This window comes from Heliangelus exortis, chromosome 17 (genome assembly GCF_036169615.1).
Source record: "Heliangelus exortis chromosome 17, bHelExo1.hap1, whole genome shotgun sequence".
NCBI classification, from domain to species: domain Eukaryota; kingdom Metazoa; phylum Chordata; class Aves; order Apodiformes; family Trochilidae; genus Heliangelus; species Heliangelus exortis.
The window spans coordinates 14,612,088-14,632,587 of record NC_092438.1 but is presented as its reverse complement, the minus strand read 5'-3'; the positions used below and the strand labels follow the sequence as shown (position 1 = coordinate 14,632,587).

Here is a 20,500-nt window from a genome sequence, read left to right as displayed (position 1 = left end):
AGCCCCAAAACAAGTCAGATGCAATCAGCAGCTGGAAATAAGGGTCTTAAAAGCCTCAGAAAAATAAAGGGTCTCTTTAATTTGATGCAAATGCCTTCCACATCCAGCTCAAGAGGCAGACATTTCAAACAGCACCTCAAAGCCATACAGTAATGTCCATTCAGCTGCAGTTTGTTCCTCTTTGAAATGCTACTACGTTGTCCTCCAGGGAAGTGCTGAATCCACAGGCTGGTCTGGGTAGGGCTGGAATCTCTGTTAAAGAAAGGAAATATTTGTTCCTGCATGCTGGGCTCCCTTATCACCAGACTCCCACACCTGGACAGTCCTGGGAAGATCAGCCAGTGCCACAGGTTGGAAGCACCATCAGGCAGACTGCTTCTGTCACAGCCACATTTTGTTACACTGCATGTTGCAGATGTGCCAGCATTGAAAAGAAGGGAAAAAAACCCCAAAAGCTACTGTGGTCACAAAGCAGCACTTTCTAACCCAGCTAGTTGGAGCTGCAAAACAGAAAACCAAGCATTTGGAAAAGTTGTTCTACCACTGCTCTTCAGACACTGGGTGTGGAAGGGAAGCAGGCATAATTTTAAACTTATTGTGCTTAAAAGTCTTGGCCACATTTTGTGTTTGTGTGCACAACTTTCTGAAAATAGCAGTATAATACCAGAATTGTCTACATGGGTTACCAGCAGGTAAATATACATGCTATACATCTGCTGGAAGTGTTCTTAAATGCATCAGTTGCACAAAATCCCTTCACCAAAAATTGTCTACGGGTGTGTCCTGTCTTCTGAAAAAAATTTTAAGTGGTTGAACTCCAGTTCCTATAAACCAGAAAATGGAGAAACTGGGACCCAGAGGACCTGGGTGATGGCAATCACCTGTGGCACAGAGACCTCAGTCCTCCTGGGGCTCAATTAGCACCCAGGTGACTGCAAGACATTCAAGAAGCCTCAAATAAAGCAAAGTCCTAGAAGGCATCACAACAGCAAACAAAGCAACATGGCACTTAATGAGTCTTAAGACACTGTGGGAGTACATTCAGAGTCTAAACACAGATGAGGATTAGAGATACACCACTGCCAGCACGAAAATATTGCTGCTGCTCCTGATGCATGTCAACTGACACAGCTGAATTATCATCCCCTCTCCCAGGAGAGCAGAAACACCACAACCAGGACATGGAAACAGACCAGAGCCAGGGCACAAGCACAGTGCAGACATGGGCATTCAGAAATGCTCCACCAAGCACCAGCTGCTATGAACCTGAACACCAAAGGACTGGGGAAGAACTGGCAGCTCTTAAAGGATATAAAGGACTTACCTGACAGGTTACTTTCGAAGCTTCTTTATGAAGCTGACCTCATCCCTGTTTCTGATGCCATACCTGAACAGAGAGTTGTGCTGTTAGACCCCAGTTTCCCAGCAACCACAACCTTTGAAATCCTACAGATTCCTCTTTCCTAGGGGGGGATGGACTCCTATAATCACGTGTTGTGCTCTCAACTTTCTCAGCTGTGCATTCACACCATGCTGCCAGCTCTGGAGGATCTGATCAGCTGCCTTTTTAACTGCAAGACCCCTGTAAAAGCAACATCTATCACCTGTGGCTCAGTCTTTTGAGGACAGCTTTGATTAGGGCTTCAGACAAACTTTTCTTGCTGGTCTGCTGGCATACCCAGCACTGCTAAATGAAACAGCTGTTGTGCACAGAAGCATCTCCTGCCCCCTTGCTCTGAGGATGGGCATGGAAATGTGAGAGTGGTTCATCAGCACTGTTATTAAAGGGTCTCTGAGAGGTGGCTGAAGAGGTACAGAGCCCAACATGCTGCTCCTTGGTTTGCTCTTGTTCTTCCACCCTCCTTCCTACCTCTCCACCTCAGTAGCTCTGCCAAGCCCCCAGAGGGTGACTGAGCACTGGAACAGGTCCAGTCTACATTCTTGGAGGTACCTAAAGCCCAACTGGATGCTGCCCTGAGCAACCAGCTCCCTGCTTGTGCAGACTTGGTGACTTTCAGAGGTCCCTTACACCCTCGATGTGCCCTGACCCCCTTCTCTGAGTAGCTACTCCCTAAGTACTCCCCATTTCTCTGAAGATGAACTGATGTGCTCCATGTGCACGATACCATCTCTGGTCTCTGTGTTCTGCTCTCACACTCGTGCTTTTTGTCACCACGAATGGTGCCAGGATCCACTCAATTACTCACTCCCTCAGCTTCTTCCTGTCATCCGCCAGCTTCTCTCCTCCAAAGGTTAAGTGGTACGTCCTCCAGATGTACTTCCTAAGGGAAAAACAGTCATGGGATCAGCTGGAGGGGCTGTAGGGGGGGTGAGCATCCCGGTCCCGGTCCGGCTCACCAGCTGAGGTGCTGGACACCTCCCTGCCTCGCCTGCCGCAGCTGCATGTGCCTCCGCAGCGCCTTCTTCAGCTCCAGCACCGAGGCGTTCTGCACCACCACCACGGCTGGAGGGAAGCGGGACAGCCCGGTCAGAGCCCCGCCAACCCGCACGGCTCCCACCGAACCCTTTTTAGGCCCCGATCGGTACCCGGGACTCACGCACGGTCTCGCCGTCCGCCTTGCAGACCCGCACCGTCATGGCCTGCCCGTACTCCAGAGCCACCTGCGAGCCGATCTCCTCCGCCGTCACCTGCGGGCGGCACCGTGGCGATAGGCAAGGGAAGCGGGACTGAGACCCCCCGGCCCCGCTCCCGACCCCGCTCCCGGCCCGGTTCCCGTCCCCACCTGCGGCGGGAGGTCACAGAGCAGCGGGTCCTGCACCAGCCGCGCCAGCGCTGCCTGGAAGAGCTCCAGGACCTCAGCGTGCGCCAGCTCCTCCTCGGCCTCCGCCATCGCCGTTCCGGCGGCGGAAGGGGCGGGCGGGCTGGGGGTGACGGCGGAAGCGGCGATGCTGCTGTTCTGCCCGGCCTGCGGGAACGTGCTGGTGGCCGAGGAGGGGCCGCGCTGCCACCGCTTCGCCTGCACCACCTGTCCCTACGTGCGCAATGTCACACGGAAGGTGTGCGGGGGGGTCCGGGAGGGATGCAGAGGGAGAAAGGGGGGGTGCGAGAGGGGCGGCCTGGCCCGGCCCCGCTGACCCGCGGCCTCCCGCAGGTGACGAGCAGGAAATACCCGCGGCTGAAGGAGGTGGACGACGTGCTGGGCGGGGCGGCGGCCTGGGAGAACGTGGATTCCACCGCAGGTAAGGCCGGGGAAGGGCCAGGGGAAGGGGGGGAAACGGACCGGGGGAAGGAGGGGAAAAGGGCCCGGGGAAGGAGGGGAAAAGGGCCCGGGGAAGGGGGGGGTTCGGGCCTCGCCTCACGGTGCCTCGCCCCGCAGAGCCGTGCCCCAAGTGCGAGCACCCCCGAGCCTACTTCATGCAGATCCAGACCCGCTCGGCCGACGAGCCCATGACCACCTTCTACAAGTGCTGCAACGCGCAGTGCGGGCACCGCTGGCGGGACTGAGGGAACCCCCGGCTCGGGCTGGGGCTGCGCTCCATCCCCCCCAAAGCTGAGGGGAGAACGAGGGTCTGGGCCCAGCTCCCCCCCCTCCCGGGAGCCCCGCGGTGTCTGCTGCAATAAACACCCCCTGGGAGGATGCGAGCGGCTCCTGTGTGGTTGTTTCCAAGCCTGAGGTGTGGGAAGGCGGGCACAGGCCGCGGGATGGGGGCAGCAGAGGAGGGTGCGGGGCTCTCATTGCACACAGGTAAAAACACGCGTGAAAAACTAATGCCACGCACACCAAGAAACCCGTGTTTAAAATAAGCTAAAGTGTAGTTGCCAAAGCTCAGTGTAGAGGCAGCTGCTGGGCAACACAGAAGGCAAAAGCAAAGGGGAAGGTGTTGGTGCTGTGGCCATAGGAAACAAAAAAGGGAAAAAGGGTCCTGTTGCTCAGCCTTGTGAAAACCATACAAGATAAAGAAGAAAGTACATTGCTTTACTATGAACTATATGCTTTACAAGCAAATATTGGTAAAAAAAGAATATACTTCAAGTGGGATCAAATACTACCTTGTGTCAATGTTTGGCTTTATTCTTGGTTTAAATACATTCAGAAGTAAGAAGGATAAATAACTTAATAAAAACATGAGGGAGCATAAATTGTAATGCTCACTCCCACAGGCTAAAACAATTTGGTAGGACTTGCCTTTGCTTTTTTTCATGCAGGGATAATCTGCACCCATTTATTCCAGTTCACTTCAGAGGGGAACACTCTTCCCAACCTCAGAGTGCAGTCTATTGTAGGCTCGTAGTACACTGTTGGAGTTTCACTCAGTTTGGGGTTGTTGAGTTGTTCTTCCACAACTGGCTGAGAAAAGAGTGACACCAAGGATGGCTTTTTCATGTAGAATCGTTTGATGCAACCAAGAGCTTCCAGACCCTGCAGAAAAATTCCAGTGTTTTAGCTTGAGCAGTTGCAGAGAAAAAAACCCACACTGAATGGTGTTCTACTGCAGTGTTTTCAGGAATGTTTGACAGATTTTACTAGAAGGGGCTTTGCTCCACCCCCTCAGGAGACTATGGGGATGGCAGAGATTACAGCTCAACAAATCCAGTTCACATAGCTGGATCTCTGCTTATTTGTCTCTTTCAGCAGTGGTTGGCATCGTGATACTGAAACAGGATGTGTGTTCAGCAGCAGAGCTCAGCATTAAGTACCAGTTATAAATCATTTAGGGCTGGTATAGGTGTAAATTTTTTGGGTCAGTTCTTGCTAGTGGGTTGGCATTCATCACCCATAGGGATGTGTCTGATTTACTAATGTTTGGTATGTTACAAGCTCTGTCTGTAGTTCCAAAACCAGTTCTTACCAATTCCTAGAGAAGTCAGAGTCAGGTTCTCTGGTCTAGAAAATGTACAGCTAATTCCTCAATATTTTGGGTCTGAATAAAAGCTGCCTAGGGATCTGCACTGTTCTCCCACTCTACTCTACAGTCTGTCCTGCAGTCCTACCCCTGTCTGCTGCTGCCCAGCTCCCAGCTCCCCTCTTGGCAGCACTGCTGTGGCACAGGACACGTGGGCAAGCAGAGATGGAACACCCAGGGAACAGGATAATTGCTCAGAGCAGGACCAGCAGTGTGCACAATTTCTATTCTTACCAAAACACGTGAGCCTTTGGACAGAGTGTGGCACACACACACTGCAGGGTGAATTTCCAGCATTAGTTGGGGAAAGTCATGCTATGGGAAGGACTGCTGTTTTACTACTGTGCTTAAGACTTAGAATCATACAGGGAAAAAAATAATAAATCCACGTTTCATTTGCAAAGTAGCAGTGGTGGCAATCAAACTTGAAGATTTCAGAAAAAGATAAGAGAAACTCAAATTTTCTTGCCATGTGTAGTTTTACAGTTAGGGATGTATGCCTTTAAGTAGGTGTCTCAGGGCAGAAGGTCTTACAATACTGTCTAGCACAGACACCTTTCAGTCTGATTCTTATGTCATCTGAAACATATATAAGGAAGAAAAAAAAAGATAAATTCTGTGGTGATGAACATTAACCACCCCAAGTTGGTATTTCCCAAGGACGAGCCACAGCTCTTCAGTAAAGAACTAGAATTTCAGCTGCATGTATGTCTGCTTCAGAAGCAAGCTTGAATTTTAAAATGAGTTCTGCAGTCCTTCCAAAAAGCAGCCTTCCTTCTACCCTGACTGTGAGCAGGAACTTGCTCTGGCTTGGGTGAATTTACCCCAAAAGGAGAAGAAGGTTGTTTTCCACGGCTCCCTCACAGTCCCACTTTCCTGCAACTTCAGCAAAGCACCTGCTGACCCTTAAGGTGAGGGGCAGAAGGAGCTGGATGGTGACAGAGGGACAAGTGCCATACCTGCAGGATCTCCAGGACAGCAACAGGCTGCAGGACCCCCCCGTAGTGCTGCACCAGCGTGGCCTCTGGGATGCCTGGCTTGGTCATGACGTGGTAGAGCACAGCTTCCATCATCCCCTTACACACAGGCTTGTTCAGATTCCCATCCACGATCCTCCAGGGCCTCCCGATGAAGCAGACATTCTCACAGGCCCTGCAAAAGTCCAGCTCTGTCAGGAATTATTCCTCCTGCTACATCTCCCATCGTCGTGATTCCTGCGTAACAGAGACCCCTACGGCATCCAGTGAATCCAAGTGAAAATTCTGCAGCTGCTCTGAGCCAGAAGACTAATCTCCCAAACATTTCCACAGCCCTGAAGTATTTCACACTCAGTGTTCACCAATGAGAAGCACTTTATTCACTGTTATACCACCCAAAAACTACCTTGACTCTTGATGATCAGGAAAGCTTTGTTTTGCTTCTCTGTTTCTTACTAGAGGTAGTAATAATATCCTTCTTCCAAAAGCTAAAAATAATATCCTATAACACAATATCCTCTAATATAAAAGCCTAAAATAATACCCTTCTTCCAAGAGCTACCTCATACCTCCTTCTGTCTGGAACATGCAGCAGCAGTGCTCAGACAGGAAACCAAATTCCTCATTTTTAGCATTTCGGAGTGAAAAGACAGACACTGCATGGAAATTCACACTTTCCATATTTCATTTCTACAGTGCTTTCCTGGGCACAAGGAGACTGAGACTCTCTGGAATTGGACTTAATTGAGAATGAAAACTGAGTTTTGTTCCACTGATATTTAGAAAACCCACAAAGTCAACAATTTTTCTCAGCATGCATATGAGCAATGTTAAAAATAACAATAGAAAAAAATGGGGTTTCTCCATCATCAGTACTCAGTGCCCATCAGAGCATAAAACCAAGGTTTCCAGATGATTTGGTTCCAGATGTTACTCTGGCAATGCTCAGTGCTGAGTTTTTCTGCAGACATCTCTGTTACTCACCGGTCCCTGGCTGCCTGGGATATGTCCCTTGTAGAACTTCCTGGAAAGAGAAGAACACAGTTTTGAAGTTAACCAACCCAAACTCTGGCTAGGGGCAGGAAAATAAAAGGTGGTCAAGCAACAGCTTATGCTAGAAAATAACTACACTGCGTGTTCTCAGCTCGTGGCTGAGCAACAAGTAATTCTCTGGACTGAGGGAAGGGAGTTTCACACAGAGCCAGGAAGGGCCAACAACTGAAGAATCACAGCTCCTGGTGATCACAGGGAAGTTGAGCAGAAGTCCAAGCAGCTCTAAGCCTTGAGATTGCAAAGTGAAGGTTGTCTCTGCAACTTCCATTCTCCATTATGTCATGGGTTTAATTACACAATTACTTACCAGGTATTGTACCACACCCAGAGGCTAACAGCTTTGGCTTCAGCTCATAGAAACCCTTCAGCTGGCCTTCAGCAGCAGCACCTCTACAAACTCATGCAGAACAGGAGTTTTTTTCCTTCCCAAGTAAAGGAAGTTAATTCCCAAACAGTACTGCACTAGCTCCATGGTAAGACCTGAAGCCTTTGCTGTTCAGACAGCTCTGAGCTTGTTTCCTGCAGGAAGGCTCCACCTGAGCCATGCCAAGCTCTGAGATGCTGTGGATCAGCCTGCACTGACTCACGTGGCAATCTGCAGCTGGAAGCGTGGGGAGAGGCAGATCCTGGCACAGTTCCACATGAGCAGTTAGTCTGTGATTCAATTTGAAATCAGAGCTGATAAAAACAAAACCAAAATAAAATCCCTAACAACCTACTTAATGTAAAACTTGGCAAGAACTACTAGCTATTAAAAAAGAAAACTGGCAGTAAAAAAGGAAATGAAAATGAAGGCAAATTGGATTACAAGTGAGGCTATTAATCTTCTCCCTGGCATGTGCTGCATTCTGGTGAAGGGTTTAATTTACAACTTTCAGTCATGGGCATTCTAGTTAAATGTACACCAGTAGCTCTGTGCTTGCTAGCTTTAGAGATGTCTGACCCTTGGACTGATGCCAGGAGATGAGAAACTTGAGATCCAAATATGTTTTTGGAGAGAATAAGACATGGAAACAAGTTTCTAAGGAGAAGAGTTTTCTGGAATAGTCGTGAACATTCCAGAAATAGGCAGAAGACAGAATCTTTTGTATTTGAAGTCTCAGAAAGACCTTCCAGAGCAAGTAGTGTAATGCCAGTTCATCTGTGAAAAATGAAAACCTCTATCACTGGTATGGCTTCATAAGGAATCTAGGATTGGCTGATAAAATGGAGATCATTTGGGATCAACTGATGATGGTCTAGCCTCTATTTCTTGATGTAAAGTGCTCCCACATACCTTTAGACACTCCTGGGTTCTCCTGTAAGTAGGAAAGATCATCATCCTGCTCACTGGCTGATTGTTCAGGAGTGGGGATCTGCTTGTTGTGCTCAGTGCTCTGCTCATCATTCTCTTCTTCAAGCTCATTGTTCTCAGAAGATTTATCTTGTTCCTTGCAAGTGTCCACATCCACAGCACCCACTGGGTGTTCTGTCTGCCCTCCCAGGGAGCCTCTTTCTTCATCCACAACTACAGCTTCTTCCACTGTGACAGGAGCAGACACACCCTCAGGAAAGTTCATTTCATTTGCACTTTCCAAAGTTTCATCTTGTGACCCCTGGCAGAGTTCACTGTCCTCCTGAGGGACATAATTTTGAGTCCTGCATCTCTTCTTGGGGGGTTCTTCATCACTGACAGACTGTGGGTCTTTTCCCAGCTGCTCCTCCTCTCTCAGAGCTTCTTCTCCCTTTGCTTCTGGGGGCAGGCAGTCCTGGTGTACATCTGGGAGAGTGCTTTCTGCACCTTGCTGGTCAGAATCATCTGGTTTATTCTTCAGACATACTGAATGTAACAGCCATGGCTTGGCAAATATTATTGCCACCAGTCTTACTGTATGGCCTCCTGCTTCTAAAACCTGCTGCATTTCAATAAGGTCCTGTAAGAAACAAACACAAAAAACGACTCAACACACAAATTGTCTTAGGAGCTTTCATGGGAAATGTCATCTTAGCCAAGTGTCATGGAATTGCCATCTTCAACTGGCAGCAAAGAAAAAGGAAGAGCTTAAAAGAATATTAAATTTTCTGTCCTGCTGCACTGAAGTTAAAAAGATGTTCATATTAATTTAAATTAAAATGCAACTGGTTGGTACCACTAGGTTTCTGAAACAGTCCATTCCTATCTCTTAAGTGTTGCTTTAATTTTCTGCCTTCCTAACTTTTAGGCAAGTCTGCTCTCAGGTACTTGCCTAACATATATATAGCTTTGTTCAATCTATATTTGCTTCCTACAGCCTGGCAGATTGTCCTGTTCCAGGGGAATACTAAGCATGCAGACATTAATGTAAGGAAGGCAAGGGGCTGTAGAACCACCTGGATGTACTGCTCCAAGCTCCTGGTCCTTTCAGGTCCCACCTCTTCATAGGTGCAGAAACGTTTGCTCAGCTCAGCTTTGCAGATTCCAAAGTGGGAAGTTGCCTCTATGGCATCACGGATCTCCAGCCCAGCACTCACATCCCTGGGATTATAGCCATAGTGTTCTCTACACTGATGCACAAACCAATCAACTTTGTAGTTTTCTTCTTGGACTTTTACTACCCTGGTAAAAGTTTCTGGGAGGCAGGAGACTCCCACGGTCAGGTTATCAAGCAGAGAAGGAACTGCAAAGCAAAATAAAAAAAGTAAAAAAAAAAAAAAAAAAAAGTAAAATAAAAATAAAGCTGTGAGGCAGTTGTTACTGTGCAATACACTGCTGAAAGATAAATATTCTGAGAGAGGCAGGTTCGGGGTGTTCTAGACTATTCCAAATAAAAACAGAGCTCAGTTTTCTGTTTTCATTGCTGCAGTTTCCTTTTTTCTTTCTGCCTTACATGTTTGTCTCTGAAGAGACCTGTACAAGAGGAAGCTGGTTTACAAGGGCTTGCTCTCATATCAAAGTCAGGGATTGCTGACAGACCACAGACTTACTGGTGTTCTCTCTAACACTGGGACAGCTTAGCTGGTAGCTAATGAGGGAATCTTCTCTTTTTTTTCTTGTAGAAGGTATAAAGTCTAGGGCAAGGAAGTGCTATGGAGCACCTAATTAACTGAAAAACTGGAAGCATCTAATCCAGGGCAGGATAAGCTCTAGAGCTTCCAACTGAAGACCTAAACTACTAAAGGCTTTCCTGGTTACATTTGCATTACAACTGAAAGCAAGATGCTCTTCAAGAAGGGGAGTGCTGATAAACTGCAAATATTCAAGCTCTAAATATTATGAAAATTACTAAAAACCTGTAGGTAAAAGGCCAGAGCTTGGACACCACTGTTTCAGGTACTTGGATGAGACAAGTAAATATGAATTTCTACTCAAAGAGCTCTGAAAGATTTCCTGTTCTCTTCACAGAAGAGAAAGTCTGGGTATGACAGAATGTGGTATTTTAAGTTGCAGAAGGGAGTGAAAATCCTCCTGGAGAAGTGATAACAGAGGACAGACTTCCTCTTTGGATTCAGCTCCACCAACACGAGATACAGGCAAGGACTTGTTGCCAACAAGAGGTGCCTTAAAGTTAACCTGTTTGTTTTAAGTCAGGAGAGAAAAGCATAACAAGGAAACTGTGCAATGTAAAAAGAATGTTCCTAGTGAGAGGCTTTGTTCAGATCAGTTCCTTACCTCAGGAGTTCACTCTCTGCCCTGCTCCAACCCACTTCAGTGCAAGTTTGGCCAAACAGAAACTCACCTGGAGAGCTGAGTCTTCCTGGAACTGGTGTACATCTCAGCTTAACCTTCACCTGGCAGGAATTGACCACAATATTGTCACTGGGGCTCAGATTCCTGGTGTTGACAATTCCAGGGGCATAGTAACCTCTCATCAGTAAATAATTGGTGTGAGATGCCTGACGAGCTTTTACTTCTATTCTCCGTTTGCCTCCAGAGCTGTCATCTAAATCATCATCCTCATCATCATCATCCTCAACGCCTTCTTTTCCCAAACTGCAGCAAAGAGAGGTGTATTGTTTGTTTGTTTGTTTGTTGGGCTTTTTTCCCCAAATGAGAATGTCATTCATTACACTGAGAACACATCCTATTCTGCATTCTGGTATTTAGTCATGAACAGCTGTGGGGCTGCCCATAGCAGGCTGATTTCTAGGGCTGCAATTACAGAAAAGAAAATACACTAAGGGATCCTGGAAAAGGAAAAACTTTTTTTTCAGACATGCTGAAAAGAACCCGAAATATCTCAGCTTACAGTGCTGAGACAAGAGAACATCTGTCAGAGCACAAAGGCTGAGACCATGAGGAACACTGCAGCACAGGGCAGACGTTGTTTATTTTTAAGGGAGGAAAGGAGAGGAAAGAATTGTAGACCAAACACTTCAGTTACTTTAAAAAGGAACAAAACCCAAAAAAACCAACAGAAAACAAACTGCAGACAGCCTGCAGTAAAGAAGATGTAGTAGCAGCAGCCAGAATAGATTTCCAGAAACAAACTTAGTCAAACCAACACTATTTCTTTCCAGGACACCAGAGCCATTACAGATAAAGGTGAAGACTCTGAGCAGCCCCACACAGCTCTGAAGTTGCCTCTGTTTTACACTTGGGTTATGCCAGAGACAGCCAAACATTCCTTCCAACCTTTTCCAAGATGAGTTAGGCCTCAAGTACCTTCTCTTAAAACATATTTTAAACCAAAACAGAACCCATGATTTAGAAAAAACAGTATGAATACATAATTGGTTGGAAAACCAGGCTCAGATCCCTGCACTCAGAAATGGGAAGCTGCTCATTTTAAATAATGGCATATTATGGGAGGAGGAGTACAATAACAATCTTCAAGCAGGTAATAAGCTGCTCTAAAGAGAGAGAGAAAAAAGGGTTTCCTATGTATACAGACAACAGGAAGCAACAGATTAACTACAGCAAAAGATTAGTTGCACTTGAAGAAAATGCCTAATGGTTGTAAATATGACTATTCATAGGATTAGACTGCCTAGGAAAAGAGTTTCCATTTCAGTGATATGCAATTACTGGAGGCTTTTAAAATACAGGAGCAATTTAGTGGAGACAGGTTTCACTGATAAGGCTGAGACCCTGTTACTAATCCTGCTTAGTCCTGGAAATGTTGATGAAAATGCTCACAATGTTGATGAAAATGCTCACCTAGCACACGCTGCTTGCTCTTTTCACATCAGCTCTGCTGGCTGTGAAGTGCCCAGCAATCCAAATGTCACAAACACAAACACAGTCCAGACTGTAATGACAGGTGCTAACTAAAGTGCCACTGAGTCTTTAGTCTCAGAAATAAAAATCTCAACAATAGGAAAGTAAAACATCCCAGTGCAAAAAAGCTAATTCCTGTCCAATTTAATTCAAGTTACCCCCCAAAATCTATTTACTAGTAGAAGTAGCAGTGTTTACCTTTTGATCACTTCATTTTCCACCATTGTGCTGTCCACCACGACTATCTGCTCTGGGATTCTCACATTCACAGCCACAAGTCCCAGGGAGAGGAGGGAAAGCATGGCCACACACTGGCCCCCAGGTCCATCCATAGGAAATGCAGTCATTCCTTCTGGTGCTTGGTTATCTTCATCTTTAAAGGAGAATTTATCTGGCTGGTCAGATTTTTCAGCATCCTTAAGCTTCTCGAGGAATTGAAAGGACTCAGTGCAAATTGTACTTGGAAACCTCCACGTAAAAACTCTGGGCAAAAATTCAAAGCAAGACAGAACCTTCACAAATCTGTTGTTGAAATATTGTTGAAACAATATTTGAATTTTATACCCATGGCAGCAGAGAGCAGCCAAACAGGCAAAGCTCACACCAGAGCTGCTGACCAGAGATTTTTTACATCCTTTCATAGTGCCAGCATGCTGTGTGTTTCTGTGAGCTGCTGTTACCTGTAGTAACAGCAGTGTTTCTGTTACCTGTAGTAACTCTGAGAGAGCTGGTAGGACATGGGTACAAAAGGCAAAGCTCTGCTTTTCTTGGGTCCCAGCGTGTGGTTCACTCGCCGGCGATTGACCAGGCTCCTCTTCTGGCATTCCAGGAAAGCCTTCACAAGGATGTCATCCCGGTACTCCCGGTACAGACGGAATGTCTGCAACAACCCCCACTCAGTGTCACAGGCAGAGGGAGCTCTGAATCCCCTCCCAGACTCACCTACTTGAGCTTTACATTAACTGGATTCATGTGGAGCAACAAACCAGAATGTAAACGAGAGGCGTAAGTTCACTTCACTGCCCACTCCTATTCCTTTCATGGAATCCCAGGTTTTCCACAGTAGATACCAATTAAATTACCCAAATACTACAGAACACCTGATACTCAAAACAGGAGCAGGCTCCCTTTGGCATTATATAAGTAAAAATGCTCAACTGCAACACATTTTGGTGGATTTTTAGCATCACTTTACTAGGAACATTTGCTTCCATGAGCCTGGTTTCCAGGCTGCACTCTTGCCCATCTGTGAGCTTAATTAAACTCTCTTTGAACTTCATGGTTTTTAAGTGCCTGACTGATAGATCCCATATTTTTGTGGTGCCCACTGCTGTAAGAGAGGCTTCCCAACACCAGTGTCACCTGGGTCCTAGGGCTGCCTTTGTGGTATCTCCTCCACAGCATAATTAAAAGTGCTCAAGTGGGCACTAAATCACAATGCAGTTTGCCACAATGGAAGTAATGTGGAGTTTATTTCATATGGGTTCAACCTCACATCTTGCCATCTTGGCCTCAGCCAGAAAAGTATCATGCTGAAAATCTGCCTAGAATATGTAATTTCCTAAAAGCAGGAGAGAATAATCCCCACAGAGTGGACACATCTAAGTTTGAGTTTGTTTTCTCCCATTTGAAAAAGGCTTATGGCAAAGTGGGCAGGAGAAACTTCAGAGCTGTATGAGCAGTTAAAAGTTTGGTCCAGATACTGTACCTGAAATGACTGGCAAGATTTCATCTGGTTATCTGAGAGTGCCAGAGTACTCTGAATCAAATTCTGTAGCACTAGAAAATGAATATCATAGATACTGGAAGACAAAAAAAAAAAAAAAAAAAAAAGGTTTACAGCAAGCATAAGGTACCTAACTATTAAACTAGCACAAAAAATACATCACTTGCTTCTGAAATAGATGCATAAAGGCAACGAAATCACTACAGGTGAGGATTATTCATGTAAAGCAACTGTGTTACATTTCCCCTGACCTTCTAACCCTGTATTTTGATTAGTTCAGATAATTCAACATAAACCAAACTTCTTTTTGTTAACATCTCATCCTTTGAAGGTGTAGCACCCACAGAGAAAACATCCACTCTTGTCCTAATGATAACAGACAGAAGAGCATTGCTGCTGTCATTTCATCCATCAGATCTCTTCAGCTATGTCAGAGGCCTAAATTCACTAAATTCAGCCTTGTCAAAGTAGTTTTCTGTTAATAAATTTATACTGCAACAAACAGATGAGACGTGGATGGGAATTAGGAAACTGCATGACTGTCACAAATGGGAAAAACCAGTGGTACTGCTGCTCACCTGCTCAGACTGTCCTCTTTTGTGGTTTGATTTGTGTCTTCTCCAATAGCCAAAACTCGAAATCTAGGGAAGGGAAGGGAAAGGGAAACACAGACAAAAAAAAAAATCTGTGATTTTTGTATCAGCCACAAAACCCAGAGGCTGACAAGTGCAACTGCTAACAAGGTGAGTGTTAAAACAGCCCTCAGCACAAGTGTCAAAAATTAAAAGAGCTGCTCAGATCAATCTCCCTCCCTCCACCAAGCTATCTGCTGACAAGATCAAACACACTGACAGGATGCAACACAAAACTGTGTGGGTTTGCAGTTCTTTTGAGCTTTTGGACTTCAGTTACCATGGGCAGCACTTTTTCTGTAACATGCAGCTCTTCCCAAATAAGAAAATTTAGGAAGGTGCTAGACTTGTTATCAAAAAATGGTTTGAGACCCAAATTTTCACACTTCTCTCCATGTGTTATTCATCATGAAAAAGCTTCATGATCTGGGGCTGGAGAATGCTATACAAGGCTGAGTGCTCTTCTGTATCAACAATTTTATCAGCACTGAGATGATTTAGCTGAGCAACCAGCTACAAATTGTGATATAAACCAGGGCCAGTTAATCTGGAAAATGGTAAAGGAAGTCTTATATTGCATTCACATGTTTTATCCAAGTACTGACATCTCTAATAGCAAAGCTGAGGAAATCTGACATTCTGAATTTCTTGTTTACAAAATATCTTATTTAGCAAAATGGGAAAGGTTAAATATAAACAAGGTTGTGTACATAAGTTAAAATTAGTTATATGTATTTAGGAAGTATGGATTTAAAAGAAACATTTGTATTTACTGAAACTTCTTTGACAGAGTACAAATAACCTTGCAGAAAGCATGCACAGCAGAGCTCTGCTCTGAATCACCCCCCTCTCTATCTCTGCCCAAGTCCAGAGTCAAAAGTCCCATAACTACAATACCTGGAAAACAGTTCCTGCAAAGTATCAGGAATCTCAAGTTTGGGATTCCCCAGGGTTGAACTGAATTTCTCTTTCAGTCTTTCTACAAACTCTTTAAACTCCTTTGCACAGACCTTTGAAAACATGAGATAGAAATGTTATCAACCTTCATTTCTTAGAATGGGAAAAGATCCTCTCCTTTTTATGTGCTTATGGAAAATTCTAGTAGAAATAGATGGTTTTGAGTTAAAGTTAGAAACAGTACAAGAGAATGGATCAAAAAAAAAAAGTTTGCTCACTTTACAGTTGCAAGTTGTGTGTGTAATCAAGCTCCCAGCTACAAGCAGCTCACCATGAACATATTAAAACCAGTTACACTGAATTAACAGCATAAGACCTCTTGGCAGAGCTTTGTTTAAGCTTAAGTCTTTTTTTACTCTTTATACTCTTCAGGCTCCAGGTCTTCAGGTTGTTCTCTTTTAACTCTGTACAATCAAGGCTTGAAGGACACTTATTACCCAAGAGCAACAGTCCTGTATTTCTCTGGAAACAAGATTTCATGTAATTTCAAAGGCAGACTTCAGGGATGGAGACACATGCATTTATTTCAGCAATGTCTCCACAACAAAAAACTATTCTTCATTGAAATAAAAATGAATCTAACAAGAAAACTGTCTGGGATTTTTTGGCAGTAATACAAACTGTCATTCCTGGATAAAACCAAAGAAAATCTTGGTGTGACATTGTCCCAGTTGTGAAAAAAGCTTGAAATTCGAAATGGAACTGTTTGTACTTTTTAATTTGAAATTATAGTTGATGTAAGCCATAAAAACCTCAAAAATCACATTTTAAAAAAGCTCAAAAATTGCATTACTTTTGACTGGTCTGATTTGATAGGCTTCTCTTATGAAATCTGCCTACATTCCTGCAACTCATCCACAGAAGCTAAGGCAATATTTTGACATGCAACCAGAATGAAAAATAAATTACAGAGTAAAAATCTGTACTTGCTCAGAAAACAAGGAAACTGTGGGGACTGGAAAAAAAAATATAAAACTCAGTGCATATGGATGCTCAGTCATGGATGTTTATAAACAAGCACATTGAAGAAACAAAATTTTTGTTGCCTAGCAGTGCTGTTCACAGGCTGCCTGTGTCTGCTTTACTTCCTAAACAGCAGTGATGCTGCATTTCTACAATAATGCTGTTTTAACATGGCCAAGGACACAAGGGGAAAAAAAAGATATGAAATTATAGTTCAAATACTCAGCAATCCAGTATAAAGCACTCTTTAAATGTGCTTTATAAAATGCCTGCCTGCCTCCTACCTGTGGATCTTCATAGTTATTTTCTCTGTTCATGAAATCTTCAATGAGAGCTTTGTCCTGGTAAACCTCAGCAAGGCAAACTCTGCAATAGATGGGATTGAAGGAGTTGTACACAGCTGAAACTTTTCCAAGCCAGTAACAGATTTGATAGCACTAGGATGCAAACAATTCCAATTTATATTCCCGGGAAACAAGACAAAACCATGGGAGGAACACATCCCTTCCTTGCATTTGAGGGGAATTTAGACAGAGAACACAGGCAGAAACCTTTCTTACTTATAATTAAGGTAGGTCTGGGGATTCCTGACAATACAACGAGCTCTTCTTCCAACAGAATGGGAAGTTTTATCCAGAGACTCCTCGAAGGTGGCGTGCAAGATGTCCCGAACCACTTGCCATGGAACAAAGGGCCCTTTCACCTGTGTGAGGAGCACAAGCGTTCAAACTTCACCTGGTTAGAACCAGGATGGGCTCCTGGGAGTGATGGAAATGTGAGTTGAGGGTGCAGAGCATTAGGGAGAGGTCCTGGGAACTACCTTTGCGTTCAGCACGTGGCTGGCGATGCGGCAGAGCATGAGCAGACTGTCCTCCTGCACTGTCCAGGTGACACGCAGCCGTGTCATCCTCTGCAGGGCACTCTGGTCAGCTTCATCGTGGTACCTCAGTCGTTTGCTTTTTTCTACACAATCCTCTTCTGACAAATACAGAAAAAAACCCAAAACAACCCAGTTATCTCAGGACTAGGCATTCTGGTGAATTCAAACTCGCGCCGCGGGCAGCATCAGCAGCAGTTGGAGTTGGTAAGAATGAAAGACAGAAACAGAGAAGGAAGAAGCAGTTGAGAAATCAAACTGACTACCTAGAGCATCAGAGCATGAAGAACCTTTAAGCCAGCTGTCAAAAGGTGATGGGGAATTGCCAGGAGTTAACCTGGTTTAGATGCAGACATCTAAACCTCTGCACTGAAAGAGGCAATGCTAGCAATGGCCAGGAAGCCTCCCTTCCCCACACTATGTGACAGTCACAGCAGCTTTTCTAACCCAATTGAGAGCAGGCATATGAATTACAAGGAATTCTTCTTTCCTGATGTGTTTGTTACTCACCTTTCTTTTTCTTCTTTGTCTTCTTTCCAATGTCCTTCCTCAGCCTCTTCCTCTTTTGGCTTTTTCCACCTCTCACTCGTTTGGTTCGATCCTGGGTTGGTTCCTTACTTATTTCAATACATTCCTCTTTCTGGACAAGTGACTCAGATTCTACCTTTCCTTCTCCCAAAATATTCATTTTATTACCTAAAATGACACATAATTACAGTTGGGGAGGATTACAGCAGGTAAACTCTACAGTATTAAGGCATGAAGAGCAAATACCAAAGTATATTAAAATACAGATGCCTTCTCAGACTTGCCCTTTGTCACTTGTTTCATTTCATGCCACTTCTCAGCAGCTCACACAGAATAAAATCTCAAATAAATGAAGAATCATCAAGTAATTACTAAGGGCAGTGTAAAGTACAAAGACACAGGGGAACTGAGTTGGGATTTTACATTCAACCTGAAGCTTTTCCTCCTCAATAGCTCAGGTGTTAGGCTGTGCAGTTCAACAGTGCCTGCTCACACAAATCATCAGTCCCTCTAGACTCTCTGCAAACTGCACATCAGAAATTATAAAGGGTAAAAATGATTGTTCTATAGGAAAGGAAATTATTTACCTATCTCTTTTACTGCCCCAACAGTATTCTAGATCATCATTTCATATATACAGAAATAGGGATGGAAATTATTTATCTATTTCAGTGCCCCAGAGGCATCATGAATGGTGAGGAGACAGGAATAACCCCCATCATCCACACCAGGTTTGACAAAGACAGGAAGAGCTGTAACACAGGTAGAGAGCCCAGCAGCAGCATCACCACCTTACCTCCAGTACTCAGTGGCAGGGGATGCTTTGTTAAGAAGGTTTGGAGTCTCATTGTCAGTCCATTTTCAGACCCTGGACTTTCCTAAGACAACACAGCTTTCAAAAAGGTGACATGCAATAGGAGTACACTGGTTTTAACATCATGATTATCCTTTGAGGAGTGTCAGAAATCCATTTTCATTATAAAGGAAAAGCTCTAAGAAAAGGCTACAACGAAGAATTCACTTGTCTTACTCCTACCACATCTTTAAATTGCTCTATAGCTTTGCTTAACTCATACTGAAATGGCTCATGGTTATGAAGGTTAGAACTTCAACACATCTCCCTAGGTTGAAATGTCATCACTGGAAGAGAAAAGCTTGATTCTTTCACTGTTACATAGCCTGAGCAGAAATTTCCATAAAACAGATTTTTTCCCCAAAGCATTTTACATTCCAAGGGAATTTCTAAGCAGCACAAAATAAAAATGTAAACAAAAACATTGAGTAAATGCCTCCTACAGTATATTCTGTCCATCTTAAATCTTAGCCCAAACTGATTGCAATGTATTAGGAGTTTTGCCATTCTCAGAAAAACCTGTTTCTCTTGTGTGGAATTCTCTGGTGACAGAAGTTGGCCACAGATGTGGAGAAGAAAGCAGAGATTGAAGATACAGTAAAACAAGAACAGGTTAAAGAAAAGCAATGAGAATGATTAAAGCAGAACAGGTTCCATGCTGGAAACAGTTGAGTAATCTAGGAGATGCCAGTCTATAAAATTCAGAGGGATATTATAGATGAATAGGTGAATATAGGTGAATATCCAGAGGAATATCACCATGCATCTACCTTGCTCTTACACCCCTTCCTACCCTTTCCTGGGCAACCAGAGACAGGACATGAGGCAGACCTGGGGTGGCCACTCATATTTGCCCATGTTGGGCTTTCTGCTAATTTTATTTTTCCTGTGTGTCTTTCCTTGTTCCAGGTATCTCAGTTTCCACCTGACAACCTCTACATTTCAGAAAAGTGAGACACACCACTAAATTGCTTGCTTAATGAACTATTTCCTTTGATTGCATGTATTATCATACACAGTTCAGATAAAATTCAGGTCCAAGTCTTTCATCCACTTCAAAGATTTACCACATTTGGCATTCTTTTCTTCCCAGAGATGCAAAGTCTTACTGAGACACATGACAGAAAGCATGTAAGCATTAAGATATATGTCAGTATCCCAACCTGAAGAATGTAAGAATTTGGAAAAGTCCTGGCAGTATCTACATGTCAAGATTCCCACCTTTCTGGTCTTATCAATGATGTAGCTTGTCCAGATCCAGTTGCGTTTCAGATGCCCATAAAAACTGGAATCCAGACCTGCAGCTCCTAAGCCATCCCCAGGGATGGTTCCATCATCAACCACCTCTCGGCTGCCTCTAAAAGAAAGAACAACAAAAGACAGGAATTATTTTGCAGGGAGAGCCTTTCCAGCTGCATGTTCCAGGTGCAGTTCTGTCCCCTCACCTTCCCACCAGTTTAGAGAGGGCTGGGAAAGCAGAGAAGATGCTTTTTCCCTTAACTCTGTTCCAGAAGTAGCAGGACAGTGCTTTTCCATTTTTAATCCCTGATATTCAATGACTGAGCTCTCATTTTAAAGATTACACCCAGAGCAACTTCATTATTGTTAATTAGATTCCAGTTGCCAACTTAACCCCTGTTTTTAGCACCATTCCTGCCAGAGACTCAGAGAAAATTCCTGCCCAGATGCAAAACTTTCTCAGAACAATTGTGGGAAAAATCTTCAGTGGGAATTGAAGGCAATCATAATCCTCTTGCACACTGCCTGGCCAGCACTGCTCTCTCTAGTTTTCTAAGAATTAGATTAAACCTTGTTTAAATACACATACAAACCAGAAATACAACACACTGCAATTCTCTCCCTGGAAAGAGGATGAAACTGTCAGTGAGTAG

At 44.4% G+C, this 20,500-nt stretch overlaps 3 protein-coding genes across 6 annotated transcripts in view; 1 reads left to right on the top strand and 2 right to left on the bottom strand.

Moving 5' to 3' along the window:
* Nucleotides 1–58: 58 nt before the first annotated feature.
* SNRNP25 (small nuclear ribonucleoprotein U11/U12 subunit 25) lies at nt 59–2,877 on the bottom strand. Its single transcript, XM_071761397.1, has 6 exons — nt 2,745–2,877; nt 2,559–2,649; nt 2,359–2,464; nt 2,208–2,282; nt 1,325–1,387; nt 59–252 (listed from the first exon to the last, which is right to left on the bottom strand). The coding sequence occupies exons 1-5, from the start codon at nt 2,850–2,852 to the stop codon at nt 1,333–1,335; spliced, it is 435 nt and encodes a 144-aa protein (XP_071617498.1). The 5' UTR covers nt 2,853–2,877; the 3' UTR covers nt 59–252; nt 1,325–1,332.
* A 9-nt stretch (nt 2,878–2,886) lies between these two features.
* Nucleotides 2,887–4,011, top strand: POLR3K (RNA polymerase III subunit K). The gene is made up of 3 exons (XM_071761400.1): nt 2,887–3,018; nt 3,114–3,201; nt 3,339–4,011. The coding sequence occupies exons 1-3, from the start codon at nt 2,908–2,910 to the stop codon at nt 3,464–3,466; spliced, it is 327 nt and encodes a 108-aa protein (XP_071617501.1). The 5' UTR covers nt 2,887–2,907; the 3' UTR covers nt 3,467–4,011.
* Nucleotides 4,010–20,500, bottom strand: part of GTF3C1 (general transcription factor IIIC subunit 1) — a 34,762-nt gene continuing 18,271 nt past the window's right edge. For 3 of the 4 annotated variants that reach the window (XM_071761367.1, XM_071761368.1, XM_071761370.1), the window contains 17 exons: nt 19,830–19,965; nt 18,552–18,633; nt 17,738–17,923; nt 17,171–17,328; nt 16,911–17,053; nt 16,635–16,716; nt 15,328–15,440; nt 14,377–14,439; nt 13,781–13,874; nt 12,780–12,952; nt 12,271–12,555; nt 10,592–10,845; nt 9,246–9,532; nt 8,173–8,809; nt 6,828–6,867; nt 5,826–6,018; nt 4,010–4,382 (listed from right to left, as the gene is read on the bottom strand). In XM_071761367.1, the coding sequence (XP_071617468.1) occupies nt 4,161–4,382; nt 5,826–6,018; nt 6,828–6,867; nt 8,173–8,809; nt 9,246–9,532; nt 10,592–10,845; nt 12,271–12,555; nt 12,780–12,952; nt 13,781–13,874; nt 14,377–14,439; nt 15,328–15,440; nt 16,635–16,716; nt 16,911–17,053; nt 17,171–17,328; nt 17,738–17,923; nt 18,552–18,633; nt 19,830–19,965 (3,148 nt within the window). In that variant the 3' untranslated portion in view covers nt 4,010–4,160. Of the gene's footprint in view, nt 4,383–5,825; nt 6,019–6,412; nt 6,868–8,172; nt 8,810–9,245; nt 9,533–10,591; nt 10,846–12,270; nt 12,556–12,779; nt 12,953–13,780; nt 13,875–14,376; nt 14,440–15,327; nt 15,441–16,634; nt 16,717–16,910; nt 17,054–17,170; nt 17,329–17,737; nt 17,924–18,551; nt 18,634–19,829; nt 19,966–20,500 lie in introns of all 4 variants that reach the window. The other variant, XR_011729324.1, reaches the window with a different exon arrangement.